At 38.2% G+C, this 12,361-nt stretch overlaps 2 protein-coding genes across 3 annotated transcripts; one reads left to right on the top strand and one right to left on the bottom strand.

Moving 5' to 3' along the window:
* The first annotated feature begins 2,106 nt into the window (after window positions 1–2,106).
* Window positions 2,107–5,258, top strand: LOC130738439 (uncharacterized). Its single transcript, XM_057590414.1, has one exon. It carries the CDS (start codon window positions 2,216–2,218, stop codon window positions 4,931–4,933), a length of 2,718 nt encoding a protein of 905 aa, XP_057446397.1. The 5' UTR covers window positions 2,107–2,215; the 3' UTR covers window positions 4,934–5,258.
* A 1,865-nt stretch (window positions 5,259–7,123) lies between these two features.
* LOC130738441 (signal peptide peptidase-like 2) lies at window positions 7,124–12,343 on the bottom strand. Of its 2 annotated transcripts, XM_057590416.1 has the most exons (14): window positions 12,047–12,343; window positions 11,711–11,869; window positions 11,229–11,340; window positions 10,953–11,072; window positions 10,653–10,804; window positions 10,374–10,556; window positions 10,115–10,149; window positions 9,274–9,430; window positions 8,965–9,018; window positions 8,620–8,712; window positions 8,394–8,536; window positions 7,811–7,881; window positions 7,545–7,628; window positions 7,124–7,441 (listed from the first exon to the last, which is right to left on the bottom strand). In XM_057590416.1, the coding sequence occupies exons 1-14, from the start codon at window positions 12,197–12,199 to the stop codon at window positions 7,323–7,325; spliced, it is 1,635 nt and encodes a 544-aa protein (XP_057446399.1). In that variant the 5' UTR covers window positions 12,200–12,343; the 3' UTR covers window positions 7,124–7,322. The 2 variants fall into 2 exon arrangements, with proteins under 2 accessions (XP_057446399.1, XP_057446400.1); XM_057590417.1 differs by lacking the exon at window positions 8,965–9,018.
* Window positions 12,344–12,361: the final 18 nt, after the last annotated feature.

Here is a 12,361-nt window from a genome sequence, read left to right as displayed (position 1 = left end):
AAGTTCAAAGTTCTTTATTAAAAACAGTGAAATCAGTTCTTTGCTACACTAGTTTTTGAAGGCAGAAAGTAATATTAAAGTGGGTTGATATTTTTGGTGCCCACTAGGGTGGACACTTTTAATTTTGGTCCACCGGTGCACCAAAGGTTATATCAGTAATTTACTGTCAATGAAAAAATCAAATCCTAAAATAAACCTGGTCCACTGACCCGTAGCCATTACCGTGCAAACAATGAGATTATTCACAGCAGCACCATCATCTCATTACAGGAGCCATTAGCCAAAAAAAAAATCACTACACATTGATTTTTGCAATTGGAAGAGGGCTTTTTGGTTTAGTGTTGATGTATCAAATTGTTGTTGCTTAAGGGGAATGCCAGATGTGTTGCCGGTGCTCTTGCTAAGACCTCTGATTCACCATCGGGTTTTTTTTCTCTTTCCTTCTTTGAGTTTGAGTATGAACTTGTGAGCTGAAAAACAGAGCAATGGTTATGGGGAGATGCAGATTTGGTTGTGGTATGGCGAGAATGGAGGGAAGAAGATTCAGATCTATGACCCTCTCGTTGTTCACAACAGAGGACGAATTGGAGTCGCTCTAGGCTCGGAGTTTCTATGTGCTCCGCCTTGCCTCACGATGGGAGCAGGACCAGGAACGAAGGCATCAAAGATCACCACCGGAGGCCGGAGGGCACCATTAGCATCCGCAGCAACGGCGGAGAGAGAGAAGTGCAGGCCGGAACATTTTCCAGAAGCAAGGAGAAGAAGATGGGGACTAGGCTGGAGCATTTTACAATTTTGCCCTTTTATTATTCATCTAATCCTAACTACTCAATTAAAGTATATTTTAAGATGCTTTGATCTAACGGTGTTGATACTTGGTGCACCCGGTGGACCAAAATTAAAAGTGTCCACCCCAGTGGGCACCGATATTTTTATGGTGAAAAATTAAAACAAGAATTCAAAATATAAATAAAATAAGTGCATTACTTTTGGTGTCACCCCAATTGATTTTCATGTCATTTCTTTTTTTGCACTTTACTAAAATACCCCTAAAAACAATTTTCATCCCTTACTTGTCCTCTTCCTAACTTTCACCAACCTCACCATCCACCATCCTCTTCCTTTTCAATCTCCACCATTGTCACCACCATTCATCCTCTTCCTTTTCTTCATCAATCATAACATCCCCTCACCATCATTCTCTTCCCACATTAAACTTACCTCACCAACAATCATCTTCTTCATCCCATCCCACAATCATCTTCTTCATCTTACCCATCAATATCGACTCTTACAATTTTCACCATCGAGGTTGGGCTCGCAAATGCTCCACTTTTTTTTTTTTTTTTGGTGTTTTTCAATGTATTTGGCTAGGTACATATTGTCTTTTTTCAGCACCTGTAGTAGGTGCGAAACACACATTTTTTCCATATCTGATATATTTTCTCACTTATAAGTGTGTGCTGCAAGGATCACGAATGCAACATAAAATTCTTCTTTATAAGTGCGAAAATCACCATGATTTCTCACTTATAAGTGCGAATTTTTATTTTAACAAAGGGTAGATGGCATTAAAACTAAGAGGGGATGACACCAAAACCAATCCCTATAAAATAATATGCAAGTGTGCTAAATGGTTCGAATATCTCGGCTAAATGTTCTAGTTGGTTGACTTGAGCAGGACGTCTCAACATAGTACAAGCTTAGTCGGTGTATGACAAATGTCTCAATTGAGCTCATCTATGGATTGGGTCATTGGGACATGCTTCATCGCATTGAGTACTAGATGCATGAATCCACCGGAAGTGCCCGAAACAATAGTCTTCTAGTTTTAGTCAACCATTAAGGTTGTTGGTTGATAACATGTAATAATGAGTCTAAAAGTTGGATCAGCCGAGTTGTCCGGAAATCTTTTTTCTTAACAATTATATAAATATTATTATTCTTTTTACCCTCAAAAGAACAATTGTATATTTTTTTAAAAAAATTATTCAACACAGAGTTTAGTTTTTTCCTAATCAGAGTTTAGTTCACTCCAATCTCTTCTTACTTAAAAGGTAAATTTATTTAAACCCTATTCAATCTTCTTATTCTAAAAAATGACCATTTTAAAATTTTTGAAAAGTGTTTATTCTGAAGCGAAAACTGTATTGGCTGCTGAAATTAAAACACTACGACGACTGTGTTAGTTGTGTGACTGACTTGTAGACTCACCATGGCGGACCAACGCAACCACCACCAACACCGACCGCACCGCCTCTCCGTACCACCGCGCACAACCACTTTCTCCGCCACACCAAGACCCCCCTACACCCCATTCCGCTACCCACCGTCGTCAACCCCAACACCCACCCCTTCCAAACACCGCCTATCCTTCAATTCCAAATCGAAATCCAAACCCTCCCTCTCCTTCCTCTTCCTCCTCCTCCTCCTCTCCCTCCGCTCCCTCTACTCCCTCCTCCCTTTCCTCCGCTCCTCCCCTCCCTCCTTCTCCCTCTTCCCCTTTTCCTTCCTCGTTTCCCTCCTCTCATTTTCCCTCACACTTTCCTTCTCCCTTTTCCCCTCCAAATCCAAACACAACCAACCTACCCTTTTCTCTTCAATCTCACCCTCTCAGCAGAGGGTTCTCGTTTTCAAATCAATCCTTCTCTCACTCGTCTTCCTCCTCCGCTTCCAAGCCCTCCTTTACTGCACCACCGCCGCCATGATCCTCGCCGAGTTCATGGGCACCGTCGCCGCCCGCGCCTTGTTCCGTCGAAAAAACCACTCCAGTAACGGTTGGCGCGGGTTCGCGTCGTTGTTTTTGGGACTTTCCATGTTGTCATTTGGCTGGGATCGGATTGAGTGTTTCCCATTTTCTAAATTAGATGAGAATTGTGTGAGGATTTGGCCATTGTTGCTTCCTTTTGTGTCGGGATTTCTCGGGTGCTATGAACAAAGGGTTTCGGATTGGGGGAACGTTAAGCAGCTCGGTCATAAACGGGTTCGGTTGATTACTTTGTTGTTCACTACAATTGTGCTTTTTGTTCCTGCTGTGATTAGTTTCTTTGTGTTTGAAGAAAAGAGTGATAAGGATAGTGTTTCGTTCGCGAATTTGGCTTGGCCTCTGGCTAATACTGTTGTTTTCGGTGTGCTTTTGAGTGAGAATTGTTACAGTGGTGGTGAGAGTTGGTTGAGTTTCAAAGACTCCCAGAGGGAGTTTTTGGTGACTTTTGTGTGTACATTGGTATTAGAGCTTTTTTATTTCCCTGATCTTTCACTTTGGGGTTTGTTGCTTTGTGGTGTGTTGCTTTATGTGGCTGTTAGAGACTTGGATCCTTTTCGTTCGAATGAGCTTGGTATTGTGTCAGGAGAGGAGTCATCGGAGTTACTGAGTGACATGATTATGAAGCCTGTGAGACATATTTTGAGTGAGAGGAAGTCGAGGAAGATTGCGCTTTTTCTCTTGATCAATGCGGGTTACATGGTTGTGGAGTTTGCGGCTGGGTTTATGAGCAATAGTCTTGGTCTGATATCTGATGCGTGTCACATGTTGTTTGATTGTGCTGCTCTGGCAATTGGGCTGTATGCTTCGTATATATCTCGTTTGCCTGCGAATAACCACTATAACTATGGCCGGGGAAGATTTGAGGTTCTATCAGGATATGCTAATGCTGTTTTTCTGGTTCTTGTGGGAGCATTGATAGTGGTGGAGTCCTTTGAGAGGATATTGGAGCCTCAAGAAATATCAACTAATAGTTTGTTGGTTGTCTCTATTGGAGGGCTCGTAGTCAATGTCATTGGCTTGATATTCTTTCATGAGGAGCATCACCATGCCCATGGATTGTCTGGGTCGTGCTCACACTCACACTCACACTCACACACAGAGTCGCATAGTCACCACCCCCAACAACATCATGATCATGTGCATTGCGGTGGAAAGCATCATCACGAAAGACATGGAAGCAATCAAGAGTTCATTTCTGTTTCCAGTGATTGTCAAGACAATTTGTGCTCTGGTAATAGTACTGGCCATCACAACCACTCTGATCATGAGAGGAAGGCTGAGCGCCATGCAGACAATTACAGCATTCATGGAGATGGTCATTGCCATGACCACCATGAACACGATGCTCATGGCCATGACCATCATCACCACACCAGCCACCATGATCACTGCAGCCATGAGGGGAAGACTGAGTGTCTTGCAGACAGTCACAGCATTCAGAGCTCTAAGGGTCATGACCATGCTCGGCAGCATGACCACCGTGATCATGATCACCATGACCATGCCAGTCACCATAACCATAACCAACATCACCATCTTGATCTTGCAGACAGTCACAGCATTCAGAGCTCTAAGGGTCATGACCATGCTCGGCAGCATGACCACCGTGATCATGATCACCATGACCATGCCAGTCACCATGATCATAAGCATCATCACCATCTTGATACTGACCACCATAGTCATGATGCTTCAGTTGTTCACAAAGAGCACAGCCATCGCCATATCGATCACAATATGGAAGGAATATTCTTGCATGTTCTTGCAGACACATTGGGGAGTGTTGGTGTTGTTATATCTACCCTACTAATTAAGTACAAGGGATGGCTTATTGCTGATCCTGCCTGCTCAATTTTTATTTCGATTTTGATTATATCCTCAGTGATACCTTTACTAAGGAATTCAGCTGAAATTTTGCTACAAAGAGTTCCAAGGGTGCAGGAGCATGAGCTGAAAGATTCCTTAACTAAAGTTTCAAAGATAAGGGGAGTTTATGGCATTCCAAAGTTTCATTTATGGAGCTTCACAAACTCAGACATAGTGGGGACACTACATCTACACGTCTCCACAGATACCGACAAGATGTCCGTGAAGTCTCAGGTTTCACAACTGTTAAATAATGCTGGAATCAAAGATGTAACCTTGCAGGTGGAATGTGTGAGATAATATCTTTTGAGTTAGTTGGGTTGTTATCAGTATCTTTGAGTCCATGGCTATGATTGCCAGTGGAGACTGTGGATTAATTACTGATATACACTGCTTGGAACAGAGATCCCAATTTCCTGATCATTGTCATAAGGAATGTTTGATAATTTACCATACTCATGATGTTTCATTTTGGGGATGATTTTTTGTGTGGATCTGTTTCCCGGGATTCAACAAATAGCTGAGTTGTCAATTGTTTTGTATGATGTAATGTAAAGACAAGCATAGGCTGTAAAAAAGCATATTAACATTGACATTTTATACCACAACAAATATTCTGCCTTTATTTCCTTTGGCTAATCTGTCTACTATGATTGAATTGTTAGTCTAAGCTCACATGTTTCAAGGTCACAAATACTAAGAAATACTATTTACTAGTTTCAGCAATTGGGAACAATTATAGTTGAGGTATGATTTTCACTCCACAGGGTCTGCATTGCTGTTAAATTGATGGCACAACAATTTGGTGCTATTTCTTGTGTCTTGTTCTTCTGGAATCTTGGAGAAATATAATAGGAACCAACACTGATGAAGAAAGAAAGAATGTAAATTGAAGTAAAACATGAATCTCCAGGATTTGGTGAAATTTAGGTCTCTCAAGTTTCCTATTACAATGATCACCGAGATGAAATTCCTCACTAGCTCTGTTTTTAGTAACATTAATTAACCTATCCATGTACACAACATTTTGGTGAATGTTCACATACAAAACCAAAAAATGCTTGCTTGTTTATATTGTTTGAACACTTTTCACATTTCAGATATTATTATTACTTCTTTTGATTTATGTTTTGTTATTAATAGTTATCATATTTCATGGTAGCATGTGATTGATTGCTCAAATCGCCAAATTTCACTGCATGTATGAATTTTTTGAGCCTCCATGGATGTGTTCGAAATTGCCAGATATGGTACACTTTGAATCTGGACTTTCATTTTCTATGCAGATTTAAAATTCTTCACCTTCAAGCATTGTTTGATGTAAATGGTCTGTCACTGATAGGTACTCACATATTAGGTAGTTAGTTAGAGGGTATTAATAAGGCATGTTGCCTATAAATAAGGGAAGTTAGTGAACATTAGGGGTATCTTGTTATTCAGTTTAGGAATTGGGTTAGAGAGAGAAGTGGTTCTCTCTTAGGCTTGGAAGAGTGTTTGGTATCCCTTTCTCTTGTATGGCTCCCAAGTTTCCAATTGGAAATTAGGGTTTTCTATCAATAAAAATCAGGTTCTATCATTGGTACTGTTGCTATTTCAGATCTTCTAAATCTGATATGGAAGCGATCATTCTTTTCGGTGTCATATAATTGGACAATTTTTTTTTTCTTGTCTTTTCCTTTGTAACCATGTTTTTACCTATTTTCACTTTTTTCCTCTCTGATTTTGGGTACGTGCTTTCCTTTATCACCTTCCTATTTTCTTTTTCTTAATACTTTCATTTCAACTGCCATTTTTAAACTAAGGAAGCTTCAGAATCAGAACTGTTCTTGCATAGATGCGATTAACCAATTGGTGAAACAGAACTATTCAAGCACTTTCATTCTGAAAGTTTTGAAATCTTTGTGCTGAATTCAAAGTTGCATCCTTTAACTTTCTGTTTATCGCATTCTCCTCATTAACCGGTCACATTGCCTGTTAATGCTGATGACATGTTGCAATGCACTTGTTTGTAAATAATGAAAATCAAACTTTTGGCTACTTTATTGTTTACATAGAATAGTAGCACCTGTTCTGTTCTTAGATTCCATTTTTTCTTAAAAAGAAAATGTAAGGACAATCGTTTGCGCACATTTTAATCTGTGTTATTATCAACGAAACTGCAATATGGCAATTATGTGTTTCAGATTTTGTTTAATAGAAAAAACCATGTTAATTCAATTGTTAATATTTGATTCTGTTGGCGGATTTTGTTATTCATGATAGGTTAAGTGCTAGTGCATGTTTGGACACGCGTTAAATTTTCATGGTAGAAAGAAAATTGATTCTGGCAAAAGCTATTCCAACTAGGTTTTGTGGTAGAAGTAATTTTGGAAGATCAGAACGTAATCCAAACATGAGTCCCTAGTAGCAGTTGTTTGACTGTCCCCAACTTTATAGCAGTTTCACATATATAAACACTAATATTATGGTTGGACCAGGCTGCTCATAACCTTTGGTAATAAAAGATTTCTATTTAACAAACTCTACATTGAATATGTTAGCCAGCTTCCTTCAAGGGGTGTGGTTTACAAATCACTATGGTGCTAAGCATTTGAAAGGTTGGTTTTGATCCAACTCAAGAAGATCAGCCATGCTAGCCATGCATTACATACACAATATATCAAAACAGGTTGAAGTTACAATATCATTATTAAGTGGTAAATTCTTCACTATGTTGGAGTCTGATATGTGGGCATGGTCTTTCTGGTTCTCCTCTTGTCCACAAAAGCCTCAGATCTCCACGCTTCTTCCCTAATGCCATAAAGGTTCCTGCATTGATGCATCAAACCATGAGTACCTAATATAATTACTCAATGTATTTTTCTTGATAAAAAAATGATTACAAGTCAACTATCTTTCCCATGAAAAGTACCAAGAGTGAATGGAACGATGTATAGTAGTGCTGGTTGGCCATGCCCATCCATCAAGTTGAGTGCCACATACGTAATTAGAAGACCTACCAATATTTGGAGAAAGTTAAGTTATATGGAACTCTATCAATCATCATGTAACTTCTATGTCAACAATAAAAGAATGTCTTGTTTCTTCAGTTGAGAAGTAATTTGTTTCCATTGTTTGAAAAAACAAAGTCATTGAAGTCAATAACACACAAAAGGTGAATTACTAGCTGATTCTCACCAAAGCCATAAGCAAACATTGCCCACAAGAAGTATCCACTTCGAAGGTTCTTATTTGCCAGCCAATCATACCTGCAAGATAGGACCATTGTTTGGAAAACCTTTTTTATAAACAGAAAACATAACAGGAAAGTATACTGCGCAAATAGCTTTTAGCTTTGCTCTTCTGTTTGTGTATAGAATGCTGAATTAAAATTCTAAATATTCGGATTAGACCTAACTCTACTCCAAAAGCTAACTCGGGAATGAGGGCTTTTCTACTTTTTATAATGACTTATTTAGCCATACCTTAAGTCAATGTAGGACCTTAACAGTTAACACCCCTTTCACACCCAAGGTTGGATATCTAGAGTGTGAAGATTGTAGTGGGTGACCCATTTATGGGATCTAGGACTTATTCAATGGGACCTCTCAAAACAATAATTCGTTTACTAGAAGTACTAGGAAAATGCTGTTACTCCAAATTCCTGCACTCACCTACCTTTGTCAGGTTATTATCTATCAAACAAAATTTCCTAATGGAAAGCAAAATTCCAATTCATAAAACTTGGCTACTGGTGGGAAAAAGAGGGATGAGGTAAAACCTGAGTGAGAATGCCACCAACATTCCAGGTAAAAGGATGTCTCCAAAACCTATAATGCTGTAACCACCCCACGGATCAAATATGCGAGGAAACTTTAGTAACATTGGAATACCATCTTCTCCACTTCCATCACCTCGGGCTACCTATAGCAAGAAACATGAGCAAAATTAGTAATTAAATAGGATGTTAGTGGTTGTCATGAATTAGAATGAAGAATAAGACTAACCACAATCATCACACTTTTCTTGAAAAACTTCGTCGAGATGAACACCCAAAATATGTCATAGATGAAGGCACAACTGAGAAGAACTGTACCAACCTAACTCGCAAAAAATGAAATTGTATTGACATGAGTATCTTATTTTTCATAAAGGAACATATTATATAACATAAATATATAAATATGACTCCAACATCAATTTGTGAGTATTTTACTGATAAAAACAGGAGGGAAAGGGAGAAGCAATGTTTCATACAAAGGCTATTACTTAATAGTAACAACTCAATAATAATTTTCACAATTTCGACATAATGTCACAGCACAATGATTGTGTAAGCTTAAATAAACTACCTTGAGATTTGGCACATGTACAATCTGTAGAACTGTCATTATCAGTGCAATTCCCTGTTAGAATAACCGACGAAATAGAAATGATTCTTAAATTTGACAGACAAATACATTATCCTGATAAGTATAAAAAGTAAACAGAATTTCTACACACACAATCTAATAATTGAAAAGTTATTATCCTGATGGGCAGTGGAATTTGGAGGACACAACACGCTCGCGCGCGCGCGCGCACACAGCCAAAGAAAAGAAAAAAATTGGCTCAGACCTTGAGAGTCTACATGATATGTCTGAATAGGAGAAGATACTTACAAGTATATCTTGACCAATCCAAGCAAACGACTTATCGCGATTAACTGCCCAAAGAATGGCAAATGCTATACAGAATGGAGTAACAGCCAAAGTCAGGTATGAGACAGCTCCTAAAAAGGGTACTTTAATGTATGACTCGCCAGCATGCTTGAACCACCTGTGCGGAGAAACAAAATTAGTTTCTTCTACAAGTTGAACAAACCTAACATCATGGAGGAACATATCCTTCATCTTTGGCTCTGCTTGGTAAAATCATCTTAGAATTATTTAATAAAAGTATAAAATCAGGCTATGGAGGAACAGATGGGAAGGAAATGCACCATCAGCATTGCTACACCTAAAATAATTGTAGGAAAGTTACCCAAGCTTAGGCTGTTTTATTTATTACCACTGACTACCACAATACAGCTAATTGTTTCTGTCAAGCCACCCACAATTTCCACTTATATACACACACAGTCACTCTGAGATTATGTTCAAAATATGCACATGTTAGAAGGTCGAGATTACTAATTTATTTACATCAAGAATAACTTATCATTGTGCACGAAATATCAGGCTTATATCATTCCATTTGGGAATTTCTAGTCTAAGATTTTAGAGTCATTAATGAAATATTCATTTGTATAAAAACTAAAAATGCATGATCAAGACATCAAACCGATCATGTAATGAAACAGGTAAGCCAAACAACAGGATTTGTCATGAAACTCACTACAATATCCAATCTGAGCTTCTCAAATAATCAAACAGGAATTGTTTCCATATCAATGACTAGATGGGTGTTAAGACAATAAATTGATAACGTCCAAAAAGTAATATTAAAGATGACAAATCATACCTTGACAAAAGAGCAACCAAGCAAGTTTGCAAGCCCTGTAGATACAAGAAAACATATAGTTAGAGATGGCTTGGCAGACGATACCATGGGAAAAGTAGGAAAGACAGAATTTGAATTTGTTAATGGAAAGTAAGTTTTCATAAAGTGCTCTCATGCAATATGATACATGTTGATCTCTTACATTCTTTTTTATGCAAAAAAAAATCATGTTTTTCATCACATAGAAGCATAAATAAAGAATTTTAAACTGATGTATTACCTCTGTCCCGCCAATACAGAAGAGAACAACCAAAATCTCAATGAACAACCCTGACATCAATTTGTAAAGCATAAACAGGAAACACGAAGCAAGTACAACAAAAAGGACTGCAGCTTTTGCGTTCATATTTATAACTCCACTAACACCCGCATCTTTTGTGTTTGGGATTTCATCTGAAGCATCCTATAAAAATTAGATTTGACATTAGTAGGATCAGCATAATAAGAGAACAAATGAGAATTCAGCGCAAGGAAATGCTACAAGAATTGGAAAGCTAACCTTCAATAGCTTATCCTGTTCAATAGCAGCTTCCCGAGCCCTCCATGCTGACCAATATGATGCACACAAGATGGTAAAGACTGCCATCAGCCAAAGAAATACTTCTGCTACATCAACAGCTGGTCGACGTGGTGAGTATAGCTGCACAGACACTGCAAAAAATGCCAATTTTTCAAAAAAATAGTAACAAATTTGTGACCATCGGTCAGCTAACTATATCAAATAGAAACTACAGAAAATCCACAAAATATGTCAAAGAGACATCAGATCAGATAATTCTAAAATGGAAATTAAACTCACCAGATGAAGTACTCATCAGCATTTCTTCCAGCCTTGTACCTGCATCTTGTGGGAGCATGATAGCAGGTATGTGGATGTTTAAATCAGTTTCATCAGGATCGCAAACCATCTTGTAAAGTTCTGCAAACAACAGAAGCAAAATTGACGTGAAAAGAGAAATAAAAGTGAGAATGACCAGCGCTAACATTAACAGTGAAGCAACTCCTCCAACCACAAAAAAAACAAAACAAAACCTCACAAAAAGGGTGCCAAAAGAAAAATAAAAAGAAACCTTACCTTTTTGGTTGTTTATGATGAGGATGGCGGAAGCATTGGCATTTTGTGCAGTATTTGCCTTTTTTGTGAATGTGCAGTTGCCTCGATCCACCATGATGACATCTCCCACAATCTAACAGTTTAATTATATGACACAGTTCAGTTGTACTACTAACAACATTAGCTTAGTTTGGATCTTATGAAGTTCTTCTACTCATATACACAATTGGTTATTAACTTGCAAAAAATGTCCTTCTAAATTTATAGGTATTTATGAAGAACTGGAAAAGTTAAATGAAAGGGGCTATTGAAAAAGCTGATTCTAACTTACAATAGAAGCTACTATTTAGCTAACTTATAAGAGATTCCAATATCATTTAAAAAAAAATTCCATTACAAGTGCTTAATGAGAAATTTATTCAATTTGACTCATTCATAGTACTTTGCTACAACTTTGACCAAACCAAATTACTAAACAACACAATATGAACAAAGGTAGAAACCTTATTCTTTGGTGGACTGCAACAATCTCGAGGATCTGAAAGAACAAGGCGAGTATGCCTAGCATTTTTCTCCTTAGACACAATAGTCCTGCCAAATCTGGCACCAACACCAACAAACTCAGCATCCTCCACACCATTCACCCAAGTTTGCACTTTGACCTGAAACCACATGAAACTCAATACTTAAATTGATTACTCATGAACTAGCATAAACAATCACTTTGACCCTGTGATCATTGAAGTTTGAAACCTCCATGACCAACCTTGAGATTAAAAACCCAGAAATGAAAACAGAAAAAGATGCAAACTTTGAGCAGAGTTGGAGTGGAAAATTACCAGAACGAAATGGTTGGCACAACCGGACTTCTTGGGAGTTGAATCATCATCGTGGATTATGTCCCCTGCTTTGACAGAAGGAGCATCATGGAGAAGCAGAATCAGGGCACAGAGTAAAACAAGCCAGCACCACCAAATCTTGTGAAAAGCCATGGATGGTTGTTCTTCATGTAAGGTTCATGAATCCATGATTAGCAAGAGGTTTTGTTTTGTTGGTTTCGATTTCATTTCATCCATTGCATAAAATAATCAAGAAATAAAAGCATATTATAATATATATATGTATATATAGGGAACAGTGGATGGATGTAGAGT

This window comes from Lotus japonicus, chromosome 2, assembly GCF_012489685.1.
Source record: "Lotus japonicus ecotype B-129 chromosome 2, LjGifu_v1.2".
NCBI lineage: Eukaryota > Viridiplantae > Streptophyta > Magnoliopsida > Fabales > Fabaceae > Lotus > Lotus japonicus.
Note: the sequence above shows the minus strand (reverse complement) of the source record. Positions and strands in the feature narration are given on the sequence as shown.